This window comes from Manihot esculenta, chromosome 6 (assembly GCF_001659605.2).
Source record: "Manihot esculenta cultivar AM560-2 chromosome 6, M.esculenta_v8, whole genome shotgun sequence".
In the NCBI taxonomy this organism is placed as follows: domain Eukaryota; kingdom Viridiplantae; phylum Streptophyta; class Magnoliopsida; order Malpighiales; family Euphorbiaceae; genus Manihot; species Manihot esculenta.
This window is the reverse complement of record NC_035166.2, coordinates 23535482-23559183: the sequence shown is the minus strand read 5'-3', so window position 1 is coordinate 23559183 and position 23702 is coordinate 23535482. Positions and strand designations below refer to the sequence as shown.

At 33.7% G+C, this 23702-nt stretch overlaps 3 protein-coding genes and 1 pseudogene across 6 annotated transcripts; 2 read left to right on the top strand and 2 right to left on the bottom strand.

Moving 5' to 3' along the window:
• Window positions 1-1399: 1399 nt before the first annotated feature.
• On the bottom strand, window positions 1400-3334 carry LOC110616801 (RING-H2 finger protein ATL46). The gene has a single exon (XM_021759292.2). It carries the CDS (start codon window positions 2901-2903, stop codon window positions 1842-1844), a length of 1062 nt encoding a protein of 353 aa, XP_021614984.1. The 5' UTR covers window positions 2904-3334; the 3' UTR covers window positions 1400-1841.
• A 58-nt stretch (window positions 3335-3392) lies between these two features.
• LOC110617078 lies at window positions 3393-7938 on the bottom strand (annotated as a pseudogene).
• A 1120-nt stretch (window positions 7939-9058) lies between these two features.
• Window positions 9059-13885, top strand: LOC110618183 (rac-like GTP-binding protein ARAC8). 2 transcript variants are annotated; one of them, XM_021761276.2, is made up of 9 exons: window positions 9059-9607; window positions 10002-10089; window positions 10252-10361; window positions 10439-10502; window positions 12016-12080; window positions 12167-12232; window positions 12596-12693; window positions 13527-13582; window positions 13678-13885. In XM_021761276.2, the coding sequence occupies exons 1-8, from the start codon at window positions 9503-9505 to the stop codon at window positions 13564-13566; spliced, it is 636 nt and encodes a 211-aa protein (XP_021616968.1). In that variant the 5' UTR covers window positions 9059-9502; the 3' UTR covers window positions 13567-13582; window positions 13678-13885. The 2 variants fall into 2 exon arrangements, with proteins under 2 accessions (XP_021616968.1, XP_021616967.1); XM_021761275.2 differs by having other exon boundaries at window positions 9061-9607; window positions 13527-13885.
• A 2377-nt stretch (window positions 13886-16262) lies between these two features.
• On the top strand, window positions 16263-22970 carry LOC110616614 (nucleobase-ascorbate transporter 6). Of its 3 annotated transcripts, none has more exons than XM_021759042.2 (15): window positions 16263-16456; window positions 16788-16943; window positions 17939-18036; window positions 18159-18335; window positions 18604-18704; window positions 18987-19062; window positions 19169-19228; window positions 19413-19597; window positions 20220-20316; window positions 20909-20995; window positions 21678-21736; window positions 21823-21914; window positions 22008-22085; window positions 22257-22417; window positions 22514-22970. In XM_021759042.2, exons 2-15 carry the CDS (start codon window positions 16829-16831, stop codon window positions 22730-22732), a joined length of 1605 nt encoding a protein of 534 aa, XP_021614734.1. In that variant the 5' UTR covers window positions 16263-16456; window positions 16788-16828; the 3' UTR covers window positions 22733-22970. The 3 variants fall into 3 exon arrangements, with proteins under 3 accessions (XP_021614734.1, XP_021614735.1, XP_043813373.1); XM_021759043.2 differs by lacking the exon at window positions 16263-16456 and adding an exon at window positions 16514-16671; XM_043957438.1 differs by lacking the exons at window positions 16263-16456; window positions 22008-22085 and having other exon boundaries at window positions 16542-16943.
• The last annotated feature ends 732 nt before the right edge of the window (window positions 22971-23702 follow it).

Genomic DNA, 23702 nt, shown 5'->3' with positions numbered 1-23702 from the left:
GGTCGGTTTTTTCAAGTATTTGATATAACCACAACCTTAACATGATAGGTTCAGATAATATAAAATTGGATTTGAATTTTATAATAAAATATATGAGACATGATTTAAATTTTGTATATTAAATATCGGTTACTCGAATTTATTTACATTAAATTAATTAAATATAATTTATATATTTTTATAATAATATTTATTCTTTTTTAGACATATTTCAAATTTTACTATTATTAAATTATTTTTAAAACTAAAAAAAATTATTTTTTAAATCATAAAATGTGAATATATTAAAAAATTAATATTTAAAAAAAATTTTAAGTTTGAGTTAAAATTTGAGGATAACTTTATTTTTTTTTTTTTTAAAGGTAAAGGTTTAAGCCAATTAATATTTTTATTCATTATTTTAATTTTTGTGATAATTTAAGTTATCTTATTTTTTAAGAGATTTTAAGTTATCTTAATTTATTAAGTATGAAAAATGATTTTATTATTTAATATATTTTAAAGTTTTCTTCATTAATTTAAATTATATTTAAAACTAACACATGTAGTAACTAATACAATTAAGCAATAAAAATATTTTTTTATCATAAGTTTGATTTTCATTTAATTATTATTATCATTTAGAATAAAATATAATTTAATTTACTTTAAGTAATATAATTTTCACATTTTCTTTATTAAAAATTCTTTCTGTCGTTAATTTAGATATAATTACAATCATTTTATTTAATGTATTATTATTATTATTATCATTGGACAAATGTTACTACAAGCTATGCGTTTGAAATGGTAATCGATTCAAATAATTTTTAAATTTATTTTTAATTAAAATAAAAAAATTAATTTAAATTATTTAATAATTTTTATCATAAATTATAGATTTTCAGATTTTTTTACAATAATTTTGTGAAATATATATATATATATATATTTACGTATTGCAATATTTAAAATAAAATTTCAATTTTTATTTAAATGGATTTTTTTTTTACATAAATAAAAAGTCTCAAGTGCCATTTCATTATTCTAACTATTTTCTTTAAATAAATCATTTTTTTATACATTTCGATTTATTCACATCCTGATAATATCAAATTATAAAAATAATTATTTATGCAAAAATTATCTATAAGATCAGTATTATCATGTTTTTATTATTTTCATCAACATTTTTAGTATTATTTCCTAATGATTATTTAATATTTTAATTTCCTTTAATCATTTAAGTCATTTAAAGTTAATATGTTTTTGTAACTAATGCAAATAAGTAACATAAATAATGGTTCTCATTTAATTATAATTTAAAATAAAAATATAATTAGTTTAATAGTTTTTAATAATTTTCAGCTCATTTAACATAATATTTTTCTATTAAAATTAAAATAAATAAATAAAAATATACTACTAAACCTTTACTTTTATTCAAAATCAACGTTATTGTATAGAGTCAGAGAGAATCTCCTGTAAGCAGCAGTAGAGAGAGAGAGAATCATCTGGAAAGATTTCAGGACATAAGTGAAAAGTTTAAGAACCCCTTTCTCCTGTGTACCATAGATGCTTGTTTTTTTTTTTTTGTCGAACAAATGGAAGCTTGTTAAAGTTAGTTAGATGTCGGCCACTGGCGTAGCTTGCTCAGGTGGCAGGGATTATCCAAGTGGATGAACAGGTGAAGAGCCAACAGCCCAGCAATGGACTCCTTCAATTCCCCATCTCCATAGATGGGCTAACTGCTGAGTGTTTCCATTAATTTGCACATATAAGTGAATGTTGAAACGATACGAATCGCCAAAAAATATACATCTCTTTATGGTTGCAGGCTCTATCTATCATTGACAGACCAGTTAACTTACAATAATCGAAGACATATCCATATTTGTAGAACTTGAAGAAGTTGGATATGTGTTCTTCTTAGACCAAAGCCAAATCTTTGAGACTGAGAAGCTATCTCCTGTCGTCCTGTTTCTGATTTTCTTATCCTCCACATCCCCATCAATTGAAGGGTACTCATTATCTCTTCTTTCGGTTAGACTTTGATGAGATAAGGCCACTTGCAGATTTGAATCACCCACCACATATTGAACTGTGCCCATTGAGTAACATCTTCGAGCATCTAAACTACATCTGCTAGTCTCTCCTTGTCCTATCTCTATGCTAGATTCTCCCTCATTCAGGCTTCTAAACTTGCCGAGTCTCACTGAGAATACCCTCTTTTCACCTGCACTTTCCTCCGGAAGACCTGGTTTTGGACCGTTGGAAGACCCATCGCTGGAGATTCCATTTGGTACTTCCCTCAAAACATCAAAATTGAACGATGGATTCTCCATGGGAAGGCTGGAGCTCAAAAGGGTCCCTCTACAAAGAGGGCAAGTAGAGTTTGAAAGAAGCCAAGTATCAATACAGTCTATGTGAAAAGCATGACTGCACGAGGGAAGCAACCTAAGCTTGTCCTTGTCTGAGAATTCACATAGACAAACTGCACAATCAAACGGCTCCTTCAAACCCATGATTTCTTTATAATAAAATACAGGTAAAGCATCGACACAAGCTTGGTCTAGACCCGAGTCATGCTGCCGGAAGAGCTGTTGAAGCTGTCTTTGCAGAGAATGAGACCTCGAGGATTCTGGGAATCTATTAGAATGAAAGACTGGTGAAAAATGTGACCTTTTCATGAACAACCTAATAAGCAAATGGAGAATACCAGAAACAAAGAAGATGACAGCTAGAATTATTATAACCAAAAGAAGTGCAGGATTAATTCTGTTAAAAGATGAAGATGAGGAACTCGATTGTTTTTCATAGTTGAAACTGTTGCAAGGAGTTGAGTTTGAAGAGGGAGATGATAGAGGAGATGAGTTTATAGAAAAACCATATCTTTGCTTGACTTCATATAGAGCTCTACCCATTAATTCTAGTAGAGGGAAGTGTTCAAAAACAACTGTTTTGACATATAATTTCTAATTTCACACACTTGTAAAAGGTGCATGCCCTCAAAAAGACATTCTTGCTTGAACTGTGGTTATACTAGAGAAAGAAAGGATTAGCAAGCTAGGAAAATATTCTTACTGAGGAATTGAGTGTGCAGTGAGGAGGGGATTGGGTGGAAAGCAGAAAGCTTTTACGTGCAAGATTTAAGAAATATGCTATTATTTTAGGCGGATTTTGAAGAGGGTAAGGTGAGCACCTTCTTTTCTTTTCTTTTCTTTGTAGTTTATGGAGAGAGTACACATGACACCACTAAAAGAATCCCTAAAAAATTGTGTGAAGACATGGAAACATGGAGAGTACACAAAACTAACACACTTCTAGCTGTGTGAAGACTTGGAGACTCTACTTTAGACCTACCACTCTTTCACGGCTCAAATGCATATAATTAAAGAATTGAACAAAGATTAGGGTGTCACAAGTGGAAAATGGAAAATGATTGATAGCTCTAGGTGTGCACCACCACTCAAGCCTCTTGTGGCTTCTTTTTTCTCAAGATTAGCCAAAATAATTACACCCTTCAGTGATGGTTTTGGGTGTCATTGCCTGCTAAACACAGGAAATTTCCATCAATATTGCCAAAATGGACTACAATAATCAAGCTTACAAAACAATATATGATGGTACTTGAAAAGAAGTGTAGAAATGTGGACAAATCATAACCTAATGGTGGGTCACAGGCACTTTTCCTTGGAGGCATGGCAATAAAAGCCCTCTTGATTGTGGCCACTCGAGGAGGTGATAATGACCAACCGTATTTTCCTGTGGGTTGACAATTCTATGTTGATCACTGTTTTATGTCCAACCAAAAAAGTAATCTGCAAGCTTTGTTTGACTACAGGCATTTTTTGGGTTCTTACTTGACACAGTAAAATCTATGAAGATTACAAGATTGGAGTCTTGTAATTATTGTTTTGTCTTTAGGGTTCTGGCCGTTCACGAGAAATTGGACAGACCCGTTTCAGGTACAGCACTGCACCACCTTCGTTTTACATGTCAACCGGAGAGATTCCAAAAAAAAAAAAAAGGTTTTGTCTCCTACTGCATTCTGTAACGTCCATGCTCAATTGGTACCCTGCAGCCAGTTGTGTTTTCAGACAAAAATGAAATTATTTAATCTATTTTTAAAATTTAAGATTTATATGAAAATTTATCATATGATTATTTATTTATACACTTGTATGATTATTTAATCTTTTGCCTATTTAGCCCTCTATGGTCGTATTACATAATCCTAGTAAAATCAACATGGGTGCTTTATTACAAAGGTTTTCCTCTAGTAAAGTTTATCACTCTTAATTTAGGTTTTTTTTCTTTTTCAAATTAATGTTGTTTCAAGTTTTGTAGGAAAGGTAAATTTAGTTCTTCCTTATAAGGGTTAATCTAATATAAATTCAATATTTTATGAAATTAAATAAAAACTTGTATCAAAATTTATACTAAAGTAATTAAAGTGTATATGATAAGTACAAGAATTTATCCAGCCAATTCAATGAGATTAATCCCAGTTCTCTGAAAAGGGGTTACTAAACCAGTTCCAAAATTTACATATGAAAACTGGAGAGGGAAAAAAAATCACCATCATTGATATTCCTGGAGAGCATTCCCTCAGCTGGAAAAAAAATTATGAGATCTGAGTGAACTCCGCCACACTTCACAAAGAAGATTATCAACACCTAACACCAGCAACAGCACGTGCATCAGATCTTACAAATGATATAAAGCTCCGAGTCCACTGTCCAGTATTCACCCTCAAGAGGAATCTAGAAAATTGGGGTGGTAAGGTAACAAGGCTACAAGAATATTGTAATGTACCTACACTAAGATAACTCATTCCTTAAGATCATCTGACATTGCTGATGGTATGCAATGTGTAGCAAGAATATCAACAGTAACTGTTTTGGCAGTCTTTGCCCGGAGAACCACTATCTGCACCGGCAAAATTAAAGTTGAAAAATATCAGGGTCTTTAACTCGCCAAAAACGCTAGCAAGCATGCCCACATACAAGAGGAGACAGAGAACCTGCTCATATTCTAACTCAAATATCAAAAATTCATCATCACATCTCTCTACCATGTTGGCCAAGCTCTTCAGAGTCTTCACTGGCTTGCCGCTGAAAGCAAGAACCTGCGAAGATGCATGTAACAGAAGACATTCAGTAACAGATGGAATAAAACAATTTAAACATTACAGGATGCATTCCTCACCTGAGCGTTAACAATGCCCTCGTAACCAATGTTAATATCAGACACAAGCACCTTCCAGAAAGTTGCCAGGGAATAATGTGTTAGCAGGATTTTGCAGTTAATAGAAAATGCCACTCTCTGAGGGAGAAAAGAGAGTAAACCTGAGACACCACAACAAGCTGCTCTTCTGGAGATTGTGGCATTGAATGCAAAAGTTTGTCCAAAAGCTTGACAGGAGCCTCAGCCCTCATATTCGTAGTCCTCGCCATACTGGACAAAGATGCAAGAAAATACAAAAACAATGTAAGACACTGCTATGGTGGTAGAAATCTGACATAAAGCTAAGCTACAAATAGCAAGAAATGAAAAGATATATCCCTAGATCTTCCAAGCACACAGCAAAAAATTCAGCACTTCAGCACCAGTGCAACAAAAATATTCTGGAATTCAATTTCCCTCGGTAAATATAAGACCACACAGGATTACGTTATCACAGTTCAACACTACAAGCATTTGCACAATGGAACAAGCACATAATTTAATTAGTAAACCTTGTCTTAATTTAATTTTTAAACCTTGTCTCTAGCACATAATACTAACAATTGCAAGAATATTATACAGAACTGAAGTGCTTAACAAGACAATTAATATTAAAAAAAATTAGATCCTTGCACAAGAATAGTTGATTGCCCAATTTCCCACTTTAATTTACCTAAACTAGAAGAGATTGAATTTCAGCCTCCTTCAAGCTAAATTTTACGAACTAAAAGAGATTGTAGCCAAAATCAAAGTACTGGTACAAACAAATTCGAACACATACAGAAAAAGAAGAAATACAAAGAAATGTCTAACTGAATTTACAAACCTCAGGACGGAGATAAGGAACAGAAACTGTTGAAAAGACAAATCCTGCAATAATATAATATGAAGGAGGTCTGCCTTTGACATGTGGTGGAATGAGCTTTCGTTTAAATGGAAAGTTTGATGTCGAGGTTGACAGTCTTGGAATTACGGAGAACTTTAGTTGTAGCATTATCCCCTGTATACTTTTGGGAGATAAGGTAGCTGAAACCTATGCGCTCCCCATGACGAAAGGGAACTGAATAAAGAAGGAAAAGAATGAAATGCTGCGTCACAAACAATATAGAAAAGACGCCTGAGTTAATAAGCACATAATTTATAGTATACATTCACGCAAATAGACTTCAGGTGCATTCTGTGAAAATGGGAAATGGACACAAACCTGTCCCATCATTGGCAACATCCACCCCGTCAAAACTAATGGCTTCAAAACTTCAGAGTCAGGTGCAGTGGGGTCAATTCTTCTGATGCGAACACCCTTCTGATCAGGTTTCATACCCATAGCCATCCGCAAATCTGGATTTTCCATTTTCTGACATTCAATCCCTAGAAATGGAAATCCTAGCATGTATAGATGACCATGGATTAGGCATAGAAAAGCATTACATACAATTAACAGACCTTACGTAATAATATAACCTGCAAACCCAAAAGTTCAGTGGACCCATGAACATAAGACAGGATCTCTATTCCTGACACAACACCACTAGTCACAGAAATTGTGTCTCCTCCAATTGGGTAACCCACAACAGTCACAGCATCTTGAAGTGCAGGCAATTCTCCAAATTCAAGATGCGACACTCCGTTCCAGAACTCATCACCATCGACAGTTAGCAAAGCTGAAAAAAAACACAACCCAAAACTTGAATAAAAAAAAAAGAATCATTATTTGCATCTACCTAGGAAAACACAAGTTCAACACTTACTTCACATTATATGAACTAGAGGACTGCATTAGCATTCACTTCACTTTGTTAGTTCAACTTCAGGACATTTTCCATTGCTAGAGTACATAGTCTGAATTCATTACCTTCATTTTCTAATTGCAGAACATATTTACAGTTAATGGCATTCATACCATCTTTAGATTAAATCCTAGTTATTCACTTCCTATTAATTTGCATTCGGGTTCCTTAATCATCACCTCCACTTCATTCTACATTCATATAGCTTATTTAAAATAACTTCTACATGAAAGAGAATTTCTTATATAGATGGAAGCATAGCATACAGCATTGACTAGAAACAAGCTTATCTCAAAAATGAGGAACGCTAGCAATTACGCCAAGTTGCTACATTTCCCAAATGTAGATCGTACTAATATACTATGCACACGAACATATCATTAAATTAAAAGAACATCAAAATCCCATAACAACAGTGGAACTGAATGCTCGTCTTACCAATATCTCACTCGGTTCCGATAGCGAGCACCGTAGCCAAATACTTTGTATCAGAGCCACGTTTCTTAAGCTTAACCCGGGCGGCGCTGGCTACCATGGTGGTAAGTGGCGTTGGTTGTCGTCGCTGGTGGGGGCAGGGGCTGAGGGATTGATGATTTCGACGTTGGTGACGGAGAAAACGTCGTCATCTGCGGTGTTAGTGGTGGTGGTGATGGGGATGGGGGTGGGCTTTTTGGGTTTCCGGCCTTGTTTTTTATGCCCGGAATCGCCCATGAGCCGGCTAAGCAGAAATTTGTTAAGGGCTTTTGGTGGCTTTGTTAATAGTGAGGGTACTGTTACTAATCACTGGATTTTTTTTTTTTCTAAACACAAAAAATTAATACAAACCTTTTTTACTCAATTCTATGAAAATACAATTAGTGTTTCAGATAAATGAATTTTACTGTTTGAATTTATATAATTTAGATTACAGAATTCAATTAAATTTTATATATTTTTATTTGTTCAATTATTAGAATTAAAACTCATTTGTTTTTAATTTCTAAATACTCTTAATAGACCCAAGCCTAATAAGCATTATATATAAGCCCAACAGATTGAGCTTCTATGGCTCCAACAAACCCTAGCACAGATGGGTGGAAAATTCGACCTGGTTGCCGGTTCAGAGGAAGAAGCAGCCAGGAAGATGAGTGCAGAAAACCAACATGCAAGTGCTCATAGCCTAGAAAGGTCGTTTGTCTTACAAAACAGTAAATTAACTAAAAACGATAAAGAGAAAACAGTGGTACTTGATTTACCCATTTGGCATCTAACCTTTTTTTTTTTTTTTTTCCTCTCTTGCATTTAATATTGTATAGGATTGAGAATGGAAAGGATTTCCACCTCGCTTTGATCATAATATATTATGAACGATGCATTTTTAATAAATAAATTATATTGTATTTTTATTAAATAAATTTATGGTAAATAATAATAAATTAAAGTAAAAAAATAGATAAACTCGTGATTTTGAAGAGTTTGAGTGAGCATGCATGAACAAGAAAAGTTAAAAATGGCGTGCAACTTACCGCTATAATTGGTGTTTCCACTCATTAACAAACTCCAATCCAGCAAATATTAAAGTATAAGTTATTGGGATAGGACCATAGCAGCCTTAATTTTTAAAAATTAAATATATAACTTTATTATCAAATAAACATTTTTTTTAATAAAGTTATTATATTTAATTATAAACATTGTTTGCACTTTTGAGCTATCTTACTTAATCTTTACTTATTCTTTGACCCACTCTTTTGGATTGTGCATGCTTTACAAACTGCCTTTTGCTCTCAACTTGTTTCTCATTTTATTCATTGACTCTCTTTTTTTTTTTTTTAAAAAAAAATCATAAATAAGATGACTTTAACCACCGAATTAAATTAGTTTATTATTATATATTTTTTTGAGATATTTATATTTATGGTAAAAAAAATTAGGTTTAGTTAATGAAGAATGATTAGTAGCTAATTGACTACCAAAATCTAATAATTTGGTAAGAAATTAATCTTTGGAGTCTGTCATTCACTAATTTTACTGCAGTTACAGAATAAATTAATTTGATAAATTATTCAGATTGCATTGCAGTTAAGATAACGCGCCGATCATGACGGCAGAGAGTGAAAGGCGGTGGAAGAGAACAAAACTGGTGCAGAGATGAGACAACAACTCTCAAATTCTGGGGCTAAATACCCATAAATGCACAAAGCTGTTTACTTTAAAAGAAAAATATGCATATATATATATATGAAATTAGAAAAGGGCAAAAGGAATCCACTATAATTCTCAAATCAAAACAAAAGATTTGAGAAAACCCACAAGCCAGAGGAGAGAAATTTGGATATACAGTTTAAGTGAATGAGTGAGAATCATGTGATCTACCACCTATTTCTCTCTCATCCAAAAGATCCATAATTAATTTGTATACCAAGAAATCATCCCTTTTGTTTTTTAATTTTAGTACTGCTCTTCTGTTGATATTTTCCTCTTTTGGATTGGAAGAGCTTCTTCCTCTGTTTTTTCTTTTTTCGTCAATGGCTTCAACTGCTTCGAGGTTCATCAAGTGTGTGACCGTGGGAGATGGAGCTGTAGGCAAGACCTGCATGCTTATTTGCTACACTAGTAACAAGTTTCCTACTGTGAGTTTTTTTTTTCTTGGTTCCATCAAATTTTCTCTCTAGAAGGCTTTCTCACCACTGGTTTATTAATTTTCTTTTTCTTTTTTTTTTCCCTTTCTGGATGAGCTTCTTTTTTGTTTATTGTCTGATTGCATCTGGGTTTTGTAGCTTTTCGTGTTTTCTTCAATGCCAATTCATCTCTCCTTTGTCTTCTATTAAGTTTTCTTTGTGGGTTTTCCAATTTTAGATGATCGTCTGGGTTTCGCTTGCTTTCCAGTTTAGACCAAGACTTGGTTTCTTGTTTTCTATAAATGTTGCTGCCGCCGCATTGTTGTTTCATACAAACAAACATTAAATAAATGTTATTGTTCTCCATTTTATACAATTAAAGTTTAATGCTTTTTATGTTCATTAGGATTATGTACCCACTGTGTTTGATAACTTCAGTGCAAACGTGGTAGTTGAAGGAACCACCGTCAACTTAGGCCTCTGGGATACAGCTGGTATGGTTTATTTCTCTTTACAACCTTCTTGTTCATATTTTTTTTAAATTTCATTTTTGGTTGTCTTTTTTCCCCTTCACTGAGAATAAAAACTTATAATCTTGGTTGCTTAAACGCATTAGGCAACTTTGGTGATACATCTATTTTCAATGACTTTTGTAGGACAAGAAGATTATAATAGATTAAGGCCATTAAGTTACAGAGGGGCTGATGTTTTCGTGTTAGCTTTCTCCCTAGTTAGTCGGGCTAGCTATGAAAATGTACTTAAAAAGGTGTGTACATTTCACCCTATTTTCATCTTCTTATGGTTGTGGTTGTTTTCTCCCTCCTAACACCATTTCTTGTTCAGTGGATTCCTGAGCTTCAGCATTATGCTCAAGGAGTCCCAGTAGTACTGGTTGGCACCAAATTGGGTAAGTCTAATAGCATTCATCATCGTCATTATTATTATTATTTTCGCTCCAATGCTGTTTATAATGTTTTTACTTGTATTTTATGTGATCTCGTGAAGAATGGTACATCTAGGTTACAACTGTTATTTCCTTGTTATTTAATAAAGAAATGTTAAATCTTCCATATCCCATCCATAACCAGCAATTTCTTAATGAACACACTGATACACATGTGAAATAACTACAAGTTTTTTCTGACTCATATGCACTTGACCAAGGACTTGGTTCATATTCCGAACCAAAAATCTATTCTTTAGTCAAACCTTTAACAAATGGATCGGTTGATATCAACTACAAACATTATTCCTGTAGTCCTTTTCCTTCCAATGGCAGATGTGTTCTCTTTATTATGGTAGGTACTAGGAAGTTCACACATGAAGATATCTAGGTAAAACTTCCATATCCCTTCCAATTATGGAATAAAATCCTTTAAGAGAAGTCATGATAACTAGGTTCTAGCTTTCGGACAAGTCAGAAGTCAGAATAATAGAGTTACATAGTATGTTTGTAGCCTACATGTTAGCTCGCCTTTGCTTGTTTATCAATGGCAACAATAGCAACAAGAGAGGTTGTAGCATGATGTTTTATATAAAATATAGACCTATAATGTGTCCCTGCCATGAGTCTGGAAAGAGGAGAGGAGCCATAATATCAATAAAGCCATTGTTGCTTTCAGATTACTTAAAGAAGGTGGTAAAAACAATTAGAGTTTTTTACAGTAATTTGTTTGTTTTGCTTCTCTGTCAATATGTGGTTTTTCTGTAAACATATGATTTTGGAAGGTGCTTTTTTTTTCTTCAAGGAAATGGAAAATTAACCTTTAGATTCAGTGAACAATATTTTTTGTCACAAGGTGCGCAGATGTTCTATTCTATCAAGTTTCTAGTTGATAAGGCCCATACAGTTCAAGGCAGTGTCTTATTTAACAGGTTTAAATTGTAAAAGTGGAGCAAATAAGAGTTAAATTTAGGAGAAGCAAAAACTAAAAATTGATAGCAAAATGTGTTAAATCATAAATGCTATTGTTGGTTTGATATTTTGGCTACTTGCTTCAGCATCTAAGTTTCATTGTTCATGAATGCGGTGGATAGAGCAAGGTAGAAATTCCTTCCAATATTTTTGTATTTTCATAGGTAGCTAACAGAATAATATTTCTTATAAAGCTAATCAATCTTATGGCAAAGGATGTAGCTATTTGGACGGTAAATGTGATTGATTATGGTGAAAGTAAGTATGAGGAGTTTCATGTCATGCAACTGTTAGATGGCTGATGTGACTTTGAAAATTGTATGTGAAGAAATTCCTTTTTCTTAGAAAAATAAATGGGTGGTTAAAAGGTTGCCAAGGCACTACCACACTAGCTAGCGACGAAAAGCAAAAGTGGGTTTTGTTTCTTTATGCCAGTAGCAGAATTAGATAGTTAATTTTCTTATGCAAGGCAATGTGAAGCATTTTAGATTTTTGAAACACGTAGATCTTCGTGAGGACAAGCACTATTTAGCTGATCATCCGGGATTGGTGCCTGTGACAACTGCACAGGTGCAGTTTCAAATAAATTGATTAGTCTTTTCTTTTGGTAATCATGCAATCACTGTTCCTAATGATAGTAGTTCTTTCCTGATCAGGGAGAAGAACTTAGCAAACAGATTGGTGCAGCATATTATATTGAATGCAGCTCAAAAACTCAACAGGTGTGTAGAAATATGGCAAGACACTCAATTGCATTTAAACTAATTTGTATCCATGATATTTGAAACGCCTGCAAAGTAATTTAGTGTTGATGAATTGCTTTCCTGAAGTGAAGATGATGAAACTTCAGGAAGTTGCTCCCTGAGATAGATGCTTAGTGAAGAGTTGATGTTTATTTGTGAAATGTGTGCTTTGTTGTATCCAGCATTAAACATATGTAAATTGCATGCTTACTCTCTCTCATTAGTGGGTTTCTGGCACGTTACTAAATAAGGATCTTATTTCGTTCCTCTGTTTTATGTGTCCGGTGAAATAATATTTTTTAGATGGATTATGTGATTGTTGTATTTTTCATGCTGTTGCAGAATGTCAAGGCTGTTTTTGATTCGGTGATCAGGGTAGTAATCAAACCAGCACAAAAACAAAAAGAGAAGAAGAAAAAGCCACATCAAGGATGCCTATTGTCAGTAACATTGTTCCTTGCACTCATGAATTGTTTGTTTTATTTTGAGTGCCTAATATGTGAAGACCTCTGGCCTTATATCCTCCTCCACAGGAATGTTCTTACATGTTTCACTAATTCAACTATTTTCTCTTCAATATTTTCCTCAAGTAATAATCTGTTTTGCTTTTTTGAAAATATTTTATTTTTATCTTTCTTAAGGAGTTTCTTTTATGCTCCGTGATGATTTTTACTTGTATAGTTTAGGGTTATTCAAATGAAAGTAAACTAAGAGAACTTGGGAAAAAGATCAATAAATCTTACTGATATGGATTGAGGCTAAATTGAGTTATTTTTGTGTGTTTAGAGCACTGTAAGAGTCAGTCTGGCAAAAGATTAAAAGAAAGGCATGGTCACCATCTAGTTGTGCTAGTGAAGCAGTCGTCTTCATACATGCCAGCCCTACTTGAGATGCCTAAGTTGACTGCAATGCAGATCATCCCTTTAGGTGGTGGAAGTAAATAGCTAAATTACCAGGATATGAAACAATATACTTAGATTGAAGATTATTTCGAAAATAATGGATATGCAGATATAAGGGTTGATGCAAGTTCAAGATGGTATGCAAGTGACATGGCCATATACTCACAAATTGTTATATGGTTATATGGTCAAAGAATGATCGCTTCTGTGGAAATAGGATATCGGCATGATAAGATATGGATATGTATCAGTTCATGTAGAAGTAGGAAACAATACACTCATATGAGGTTGAGCCAATTGGCCATCAAAGTTTTATCTTGTAGGAAACAATTCACTATCTAATCTTCTTATCTCTTGATTTTAAATTGCAGGGATATCTTTTGTGGGAGGAGACTTGTGTGTCTGAGATGAGGTCATTGTCATCAGGGTGAATATTCATTTGAATGTTAGTGTTGCTAATATTTGGTGGGGACCCTTGCTGTGAGTTTCATTTTGAGTTGAATTATTTTGGTGGCAGTACAGCTTTCCTTTGAATGTCACTTGGTCTTGGTGGCGATTTTCGCATTTTCTGATCTCGTGTTCGACTAACAGTTGGGAGAAGTATCTTTATGCTATTGGTGTATAGTGATCTCCATGATTGTATTGATTTTCAAAGCTCGGCAGCATTTGACATTTTCAAAGCTATACTGAATTACTGACTCTGTCGCAATTGAATTGAAATTTCTGGTGATCTCCTTTTTTTTCTTTTCTTGTTATTAAATAAAAAATATAATTTAAATAGTGATCTAATATTCAAATTTATCCATATATTTTTATTAAAGATATTCAATTTAATTAATTTTTTAATTTATATCTACCTTATAATTTAAATTTTATTTTTAATTTAAACTCAATTTAAATTATATTAAGTTTTTTTATAATATAATCAAATTTAAATTTGAGTTTTTAATAGAATTTGAGTTAGTTTGTTAATATGATATCAGAGTTTGAACTAAATTTGAATTTAATATTTATTTTATAAATCGAGTTGAAACCTATAAATGAAATTAGAAATAAATTTAAATTTGAGTTTTTAAATTTATTTTTTTAATAAAGTTTAAATACCAATTCGATTACGATTCTATTATCTTCCGATAATATTAAATGAATCTATTTATGGAAATGTGAAGTGAATTCATTATACTTCAATACCAAAACAAAGACCATTATAAAGCAGAAATTATACGAAATAGATAAAAATAATTTAAAGGTAAATAAATAAAATCCAAAAATATAAAAGCTAATAATGTTTTTAATCTCTATATACAATTTATCCATCATTTCCTTAAATGTGGTCCCTTTCTTGCACAAGTTAAAAAGCGACATCCATGTGCTGCCACCTTTCCATTAACTTTTTTTTTTTATCATATTTTTTAAAGGTAAAAGACTTTTTCGTCCTTAAATTAATATTTAATAATTTAAATGAATTAAAAATTAATAAAATATTTTTCAAAAATTAACAATTTCAATTGTTTATAAAATTTTAACAAAAGCCCATTTTTTCAATTGCTTAAAGTTTTTAAAATTTAAAGTAGATTAGATAAGTTATTTAATTATATAAATATATCAAATAAACTCCAAAATTTAATTTTTTTTTCTCATATTTTGCTTTATTTCTTTATAATTAAGAGTTTATATTACTATTAACTCATACGGATGATTACCCAGTTGTCTTGCCAACATTTTTAATAATAATATTTATATACAGCATGACATCTCCTTTTCTCGTTGTTAAATCCCTTGATTAGCGTTAGGTGAGGCATTCAAAATCCCACCAATAAGATATTGACATGTATCCAATCATCGATCGAAAAAGCAAAAGCTGGAGGAGGACCCCCTACAGATTATTACCGCAACCGCAAGAAAGAGGACATAATCTTCTTTGCCAGGTGGCCACAGTCCTTTTCATATGTAGACAAAGGCGGCCATTCCTCCGATTGGTGTACGTCCACCAAGTCATAAATATATTTCAAATTTGGAAATACTTGTCTACCCTAATTCACCATTTACTTTTTATTAATCCCATTCATAATCTAACTAATAGATTTTACTTTTTTAATGTATATTAAGCAATGCTATGTGGGGACTAATAAATAAAATCATATCTGAAAAATAAAATTGAATTATTTTTTTAAATAAATAAAATTTAATTTTTTTCTTTTTCATTTTCTTTTTCTTTCCCATCATCGTATTCGTTTTAGCAAATGATTGATTTGGACTTGAAATTCACAAAGAAGGTATAAAGTAAAATGTGTGGGGCAACATGTTTTCATCGCAATTTCGCAATTCTAAATTTTTGTCACAATCAATTTTATTCTCTGAGAAATAATTATAATAAATTAAAAAAAATAATTTTATACTAACAAATCAATACTAAAAAAATTAAGTTCATTCTTCTGGCAACACAAGCATTTTTTATTTTTTTATTTTTGAATAAACACAATAAGTTCAACGAAGGAAAATTTATCTGAAAAAATAGCACTCTACACGTGTCATAATCTAAACACTCTCAATTTCCCAAAATGTCCTCCCTCATTCTCGATAATTCCATTAGTGGAAATTTGGACATGCATGCCCACATGGGCTCTCAGTTTTTGAGGATAATTAATTCCGTCTTTTACACAACGAGTTCGTTCTACTCTATCGTCATCATATTAGGTGCATTCTTCTGGGAAGTTCTAGCAAGTGGCAACTGATACGGCCAAGAACTGATTCGACGTCGTTTAGTTTTAACAGTTCTGAGTGCCACGTATGAATTTTAATCACTTCCGTCCTCCTAAAAATAAATAGTAATCCGCAAATAATTTAATATTTAAATAGAAACAATCAGTATATTTATATTAAATATTTATTTAAATATTGCTTTATCATTTTATATACTTTTGCAATATCAAATCTGGATGTATACTGCTCTGTGCACTAATTGAAGTAGTAGATTATTGATTAATGGTGGGTGAGCAAAGATAGCTTTAGAAAATGTTAATACTTGTTTTAGAGTAGCTTCTCAAGTGGGAAAAATAATTTTATTTTGCTGCTGTTTTACTGCCTTCACTTGCTGCTGCTCAAACAAAACCTTCTCCTTTCTGGACACTCTTGTTTTTCGTCCTGCTTTTACGAATAACCCATTGAGCTTTTGTGGGGTTTTCTCTGTTCATCTAACCCTTTCTCTCTTTTATTTTTCTGGTGGGGTACATAATTTTTTTTTTTACTTTAAATGCTCGACGCTTGATTTTTTGCTTTCAAGATTGCTGTTGTTCAAAAGGTGCTTTTTCCCTTTCCTCCCTTTCTTATCATTTCCTTTTCTTTCAATTATTTAGACCATTATTTTCACCTAATTTTTATGCTGTTGTTACACTTTCATTTTCTGTTTCTTTACTGTTTTTCTTTCTCTGTTCCTATATTAACATACATGTGGGTAGTTCACTCTTTTGTGACCTTTCATTATTGTGCCTTTTCCGCTGGTTTCTTGTCACTTCAGTGAGTTTCTGTGAGATTTGGGATCTGGGTTCTGCTTGGATTTGGGTATTTGTGCTGCTCAAGTACATTTCACTTATCCCTGAATACATCCCTTTTTGTATTTTTCCATCTTATAGGGAAAGAGAGAGAGAAAGGAACTTTTAGAGTGTGAAGATTCATGGCTGGAGGTGGAGGAGGTGGTGGTGGAGGAAAGCCAGAGGAGCCGCAGCCACACCCACCAAAGGAGCAGCTTCCAAACATTTCTTTTTGCATTACCAGTCCGCCCCCATGGCGTGAGTATAATACTTTGATTATTTCTCACTGTCTTTGTTATGGTGCTTAGGTTCTGTGTTGAATTTCTCACAGAAAGTGCTGTGTGAATCTTTCTGGGTATGTTTTGTGTAAGGTTTTAGGATTTGTTAATTGTTCTTTAGGGTATGCATATTGTTTTACTTGAAAAGTTGCCTTTTGAGCTACCTTTATCTCTCTCTCTTTGTGATAGATACCCTCTTTTCAAAAGGTTCAATGTGGTTCCGTAGAAATAAACCCTACTGTCTTGCAGATTGAATATTCTGCTCGTATTTAAAACATGAAAATAACAATAAAAAAAGGAAAAAGGATATTCAAACTGCTTTCTAATTAATTATTCTATCTAATTTTGGAAAATTATAAAAATTTTAATATATTTTGTTTTCATTTCTATTTTGAGATTCCTTGTTGAGCACAGAGGTTCCAGTCTTCTGTCGGTGATAATTTCAACTATAGTCTTAATTTGATTTTTCTTATAAAAATTTTCCTCCTCTTACTTTATGTCCACCTTTATATTTTTAGCAGTCACAAAATATTGTTCACTTCCTTTTAACATATAAATTATAATTATAACACTATTTAATTTTATCTTATTTTCAACACAATCTCTCATTATTTGTTTATTTTTTTCCAAATGAGAATTTAAACCATCTCTTAGTATCTTATAATAAAGATGGGTATAATTGAAAAGTTAATAAAAAAGGTCTTTTAACTAAAACAACTATTATTTAAAAAAAATTATGGGATTCAGGGAGTATTTCTTTTAGCTTTTGGTTTTTCCTACGGCTGAAATAGGGCTGCAGGAATCCACTTTTTTTATTATGCTGCATTTGTGTATCATATTTCTCACAAATTCAAACCAGATTTTCTTATAGCTATTTGCACTTATTTCTTATGCATTAATAGTGTGCATGAGAATGCGTTTTGTTGAACTTAAGAACACACAGACCATTAAAGAGTTTGTTTGTATGTGATGCAGATGAGGCTATCCTACTTGGTTTCCAGCACTATCTTGTAATGCTTGGGACAACTGTTCTTATTCCCACTGCCCTTGTTCCCCAAATGGGAGGTGGAAATGTAAGACCCAAGGGTGAAAACATCCATAATTTGTTGATTGATTTCCACTGAGAATGGTAATTTTGTTTGATAGGTGAACCCTAATCATATAATTTTTAAGTGCCATTTTGTCAATTCTGTAGAAGGAGAAGGCCCAGGTGATCCAGACACTGCTCTTAGTTGCTGGTTTGAACACATTGCTTCAAAGTTTGTTTGGAACTCGTTTGCCTGCTGTCATTGGAGGCTCTTATACATTTGTTCCAACTACAATTTCAATTATCCTTGCTGGTCGATTTAGTGACAATCCCGACCCTGTTGAGGTTTTATGATCTAAAGCTTCTGCATTCTGTAACTTAACTTTGTTTTCTTTGGAGTAATAAATTCTCATGAATTGTCAATGTGGTGAGCCACAATCAATGTCCAAAATACCATTTGTTAAATACTACCTAATTGGTTTATTTAAAATAAGGGTGATGAATGGAAGAGCTATACTATAAGAGCATAACACACTACCTTTATTGATCTTTGTCCTAGTTTTTTTATTTTTATTTTTTATTAACTGCATCATACTGTTTGATGTGGATACAGCGATTTAAAAAGATCATGCGTGCAATACAAGGTTCACTCATTGTTGCTTCAACTCTGCAAATTGTTCTTGGCTTCAGTGGCCTTTGGCGAAATGTTACCAGGTTAGCTCAGAACTTGAACTAATGCTCTTAATCTCAACATTCCTTGGATAGTTTATTCAGCCATTTTCTTCCATCGGATTACATATCAAGTTGACTAATTTTATTAATTCACATGTATGAGCTTTTGTTCTGTAATTACAATTCAATTAGATTTGTGAATCCAAGGATGCTTATGTTTTTATTTTTTTTGCATCTCAACAATGCATTTAGTGTTTGCCTAATTAGAGTCAAACTCAGACAGATACCATGTAAAACTAAAGTGGTTGCTCTCTCTAATCCCAGGTTCTTAACTCCACTTTCAGCTGTTCCTTTAGTAGCTCTTGTTGGATTTGGGCTGTATGAGCTAGGTTTTCCTGGGGTAAGTTTCCTTTTGCTGCATATGTGTGCAGGGATACCAAAAATATATGTGCTTGTTATGGAAGAGACTTTGTTAGATTGAATACTATCTTATCCTTGGACATTAGGTTGCCAAATGTGTGGAGATTGGGTTGCCTGAGCTTATCATATTAGTATTTGTTTCACAGGTATTTCTGTTGATGCTTTATGCATACATTTTTCATATTTCCATTCCTCCTTCATTTAAGTTCTGTTGTCTCGTGCAATTGAGTCTCCTCTCTCTCTCTCTCTCTCTCTCTCTCTCTCTCTCTCTCTCTAAAACTTATGGAACAATATTGTAGTTAGGCTCATTGATGTGTTTTTCTTTTGTAGTATATGCCACATGTGATAAAGTCTGGAAGACATGTATTTGATCGTTTTGCTGTAATATTCTCAGTGGTAATTGTGTGGATTTATGCTCACCTACTTACTGTGGGTGGAGCCTACAATGGTGCAGCACCAAAGACACAAAATACTTGCCGTACTGATCGTGCAGGACTTATAGATGCTGCCCCATGGTATATTTCCAGTGTTTTCTTGGAGATGTGCATCTTGGCATTTGTTAATTGACACTTGCTGATGCTGGATGCTATTCTAGGGACTGAATTTCTTTGTTGATACCTGCTAACTTGCACATCAACCTTTAGAAAAATCAGATGAATGAAAAAGCAACTAGTGAAGTGATTTTGCGGCACATTTCTTAACAAATTCAATATAGCTTGGAAATTAATTTGCTACTAACTGTAATCACTCTGATTACAGATTAAAATTTGACTTTGCCATTTAAATTTGTAAATTGAGGCTAATTCTTAGTCTTTGTGAAGAGCTCCATCACTCTCTGCAAGTGTTAACAAACTGATTCAGAAACACATAGCTGGATGAGCCAGTTTTGGAGCTTCTGGCTAGATCGTCCTTCATAATTGATTGTTCCAGACTAATAGTGGAGAGCTTCTGGTATAATAGGATTTGGCCGCACGTTATCTTACTGTAGCAATTTTCTGTAGGGAGGTTCTTCAATTGGTGCCTCTGCATTAAGGGTTTGATTATAGATTATGATGGTTTGGTTAAAGTTTCATCTTCAAGTATGGCTAACATTCTGGGAAGAAGTGTGCTGTTCTAATTGGACTTTTGGGTTTGCAGGATAAGAGTTCCTTATCCATTTCAATGGGGAGCACCTTCATTTGATGCTGGTGAAGCCTTTGCCATGATGATGGCTTCCTTTGTTGCTCTTGTGGAGGTTTGATATTTCTTTCTTAATTTCATTGTTCCCATCCACTTTCCAACTACTGTCCTATTAAGCTAAGAATTGGAGGGTGCACATGCATCTTTGTTTTAGTTATAGTCTGGTATGATTTTTTTAGCTGTGCTATTATTCTATTTCATATGTGATAGAGATGTTCCATACCCATCCCAAACTAAGAGGAAAATGCATCAATTTTCCTTTGCTAGCCATGGGCTAATTGGACAAAAAAGGTCCAACATTTACGATCTTGGATTTTTTGAGCCTAATTTTGAAATCAACATTTGAAATCCAACTTTTGAACTCATGAAATTCAGTTATTCAGTAAAATCATCTTCATACTTGTGGATGGGTGGAAAACTAGTAATTTGTTGTGAATGGTATTGATGCCCAGCTGTAGTCAAAGATTCTTAATTGACACTAAGATATCTGTTCTACCCTAAACAGTCTCTCTCTCTCTCTCTCTCTCTCTCTCACTCCCTCCCCCAGTGTAAACATGAATTCTTGTGGATTAATTGGCAAGACTTGCTTATAATATTATGTGATTTGATCCTTGAAATATAATCTCTTATACTCGACGAATGAGCAGTCAACTGGTGCATTTATTGCGGTGTCAAGGTATGCAAGTGCGACCCCAATGCCACCTTCTGTTCTTAGCCGTGGAGTGGGCTGGCAGGTAAACTTACAATGGATTGACCTCTTAATAGTTGAAGATGCAAATTAAGTTTCTTAGTTTTGAATATTTTTTTACAAGTCTAGCTTATGGGTATAGTTCCCGTAATGCTGCATGCATTAACAAGTGCTTGGAAATGGGTCAGCAGACAGATGCTCAAATTATGCCATTAGTGTCTTGCAGAGCTGACCATTTCTTAGCGACCCCAAAAGCGTAGAAATTGTTTACAGATGGTTCCAAATGTGGTTGGGGTCTTCTTCACTTCTTTGTAGTGGGACAGGAAATACAACCAATCATTTTATCTGAGCCTATTGTTTTATTTGTTCTTTCTACTATCATTACAACAGCTATCCCGATTCCCATTTAGTAATCTAGTCATACACTATAGGAAAAGTAAAACAATGGTCATGTACAGAACTTGTATAAGCTGGTGATGCTGTTGTAATCATGACCTAAGTTGGGAATATGGTGAACAGTCATCATTAGTCTCTCTGTGGAATAAGGTGATTGTACATCCTGGAGGTTTAATGTGTAAATTCTTGCAAAAATGATTTCTATATTGGCATGCATCACACCAAGGCATGATCTGCTTTTCGTATGCAATACCATATTACATTTTTTGCTCTGAGCCTAATTCAGATGAATATTGAATTGCTATTGCTATAATGTTCTATTTCTGCTTCAGGGAGTTGCCATTTTGCTTTCTGGGTTGTTTGGAACAGTGAATGGATCCTCAGTTTCTATGTAAGATACTGGGAAAACCGTTCCATTATATGAGCATCTTACGTCTATTTAAACCAAGTTCATGATGAACTTTTCATTTTTTACAGAGAGAATGCTGGCCTTTTGGCCTTGACACGAGTTGGTAGCCGAAGGGTCGTCCAGATATCTGCTGGATTCATGATTTTCTTCTCTATCCTTGGTAAGGAGTTGATTTATGAGAGTCTGGTTGGTGGTGAGCAATCTTTTCTTGTGATTGTATTGTTTCCATTATTATTCATCCTTGCATTTCCAGGTAAATTTGGAGCTGTCTTTGCTTCTATACCAGCACCTATAATTGCTGCTTTGTATTGCCTTTTCTTTGCCTACGTAGGTATGTGTATCTGATGTTCTGATGTTTATTGTATAAAAGGTGATATTGCTCACTTATGTATCATGCCTCTGATATTTTGATCTTCATTGTGTAAAGCTGGCATTGATCACTTGCATATTGTGATATCTGATGTTCTATTAAGTTTTGTTCTTTAAATTATCAAATTTTCAGGTGTTGGAGGTCTTAGCTTTCTTCAGTTCTGCAACCTCAACAGCTTCCGCACAAAGTTTATTTTAGGCTTCTCTGTTTTCTTGGGTTTATCTGTGCCCCAATACTTCAACGAATATACTGCGATTAATGGCTATGGTCCTGTCCACACTGGAGCAAGATGGGTATGCATGAGAATTTTTTAATCTCTGATATTTCTTTCTGCAACTTATGCCGGAAATTCATATATATCATGCTATGTAAAATGTTTTACATGGCAGTTCAACGATATTGTAAATGTTCCTTTCTCATCGGAAGCATTTGTTGCTGGGTGTGTGGCATACTTCCTTGACAACACACTGCATCGGAAAGATAGCGCAATCAGGAAAGACAGGGGTAAGCAATGGTGGGATAAGTTCCGGTCGTTCAAGGGCGATACAAGGAGTGAAGAATTTTATTCCTTGCCTTTCAATCTAAACAAATACTTCCCATCTGTGTAATTTAAATCATAATCGGAATTAGGATTCTGAGTTATCTTGTCCAAATATGTGTTCTCAGTAGCTCTGCCACTGCGGATGTAATATCATCGTTTCTTGTGAATCTTATTATGCTATATAGCAGTATAAGATAAGTCTCTTTCGTTGTAGAAGGCTTAACAATAATTGAATTTGTTTGTGTTTGTAAATCTAACGGGGACATGGAATTCAAGCGGCAACGGAGAAGTTTGATTGCCTTGCATTTGTGTATCTTGTTTTGCTTTATAAGCCCCTGATTTTGCGGCTGCAGGTCCAAATTGTTCCCAGGTCAATGTAACTCAATATCATGATAAACCTGAAATGCAAGAACATATAATATCCTCGAAAAGAAAAAATCTGTTAATTATCCTGAATTAAGACTCCAACAGAGTGGAACAGATTGTTGTCCTTCTTATGGAATATTGCAGGGGGAAGAGATGTCGACTTTCTGTCTGGAGGGCAGTTCAAAAATGACCAGTCTAAGTCCACACACCATAGTAGAATGTGAAGTTCAAAGGGAATGTTGTGGGAGATTGGAACCTTCCGTATTTAATCGGTGACAAGGAGCTCCAAGTTCCATTTGAATCACAAGTTATATACGGTGACAGATTTGCCAACCCTGCCTGCATTTGTAAAGTCCACCTGGCCCCATTATAAATGCATGCCCATATCATAACAAAACTCTTGTAGGTGCAGGAAGTAAAACAGTAAAAGTTTTCTACTTTTTTAACCGAAACCATTTCAAACCAAAACCGATTCAAACTGTGAAACCTGATGAAGCTCTAGTTCCTAACCGAAACCAACCGGTGGCCGGGTCGGCAAGTAGGCATTCGGCTAAGCTGTGTTCAGGGACAGCAAGCTCCCATTTATTATTGGAAGTTAGCTAGTACATATGGAATGAAAGGCACAATCCTCCTAGAAATGCGAAAAAAGCATTAATTTTGGAAGAGAGAGG

What these genes read in the sequence shown, in the direction of transcription:
- LOC110616801 (XM_021759292.2), bottom strand. Translation starts at nt 2,903, where the DNA reads ATGGGTAGAGCTCTATATGAAGTCAAGCAAAGATATGGTTTTTCTATA.
- LOC110618183 (XM_021761276.2), top strand. Translation starts at nt 9,503, where the DNA reads ATGGCTTCAACTGCTTCGAGGTTCATCAAGTGTGTGACCGTGGGAGAT. An exon ending in ATGAAAATGTACTTAAAAAG is followed by an intron (nt 10,362 to 10,438) that starts GTGTGTACATTT and finishes TTTCTTGTTCAG; the next exon opens with TGGATTCCTGAGCTTCAGCA. An exon ending in TGCCTGTGACAACTGCACAG is followed by an intron (nt 12,081 to 12,166) that starts GTGCAGTTTCAA and finishes TTTCCTGATCAG; the next exon opens with GGAGAAGAACTTAGCAAACA.
- LOC110616614 (XM_021759042.2), top strand. Translation starts at nt 16,829, where the DNA reads ATGGCTGGAGGTGGAGGAGGTGGTGGTGGAGGAAAGCCAGAGGAGCCG. An exon ending in TATTAGTATTTGTTTCACAG is followed by an intron (nt 19,229 to 19,412) that starts GTATTTCTGTTG and finishes TTTCTTTTGTAG; the next exon opens with TATATGCCACATGTGATAAA. An exon ending in GCCGTGGAGTGGGCTGGCAG is followed by an intron (nt 20,996 to 21,677) that starts GTAAACTTACAA and finishes TTTCTGCTTCAG; the next exon opens with GGAGTTGCCATTTTGCTTTC.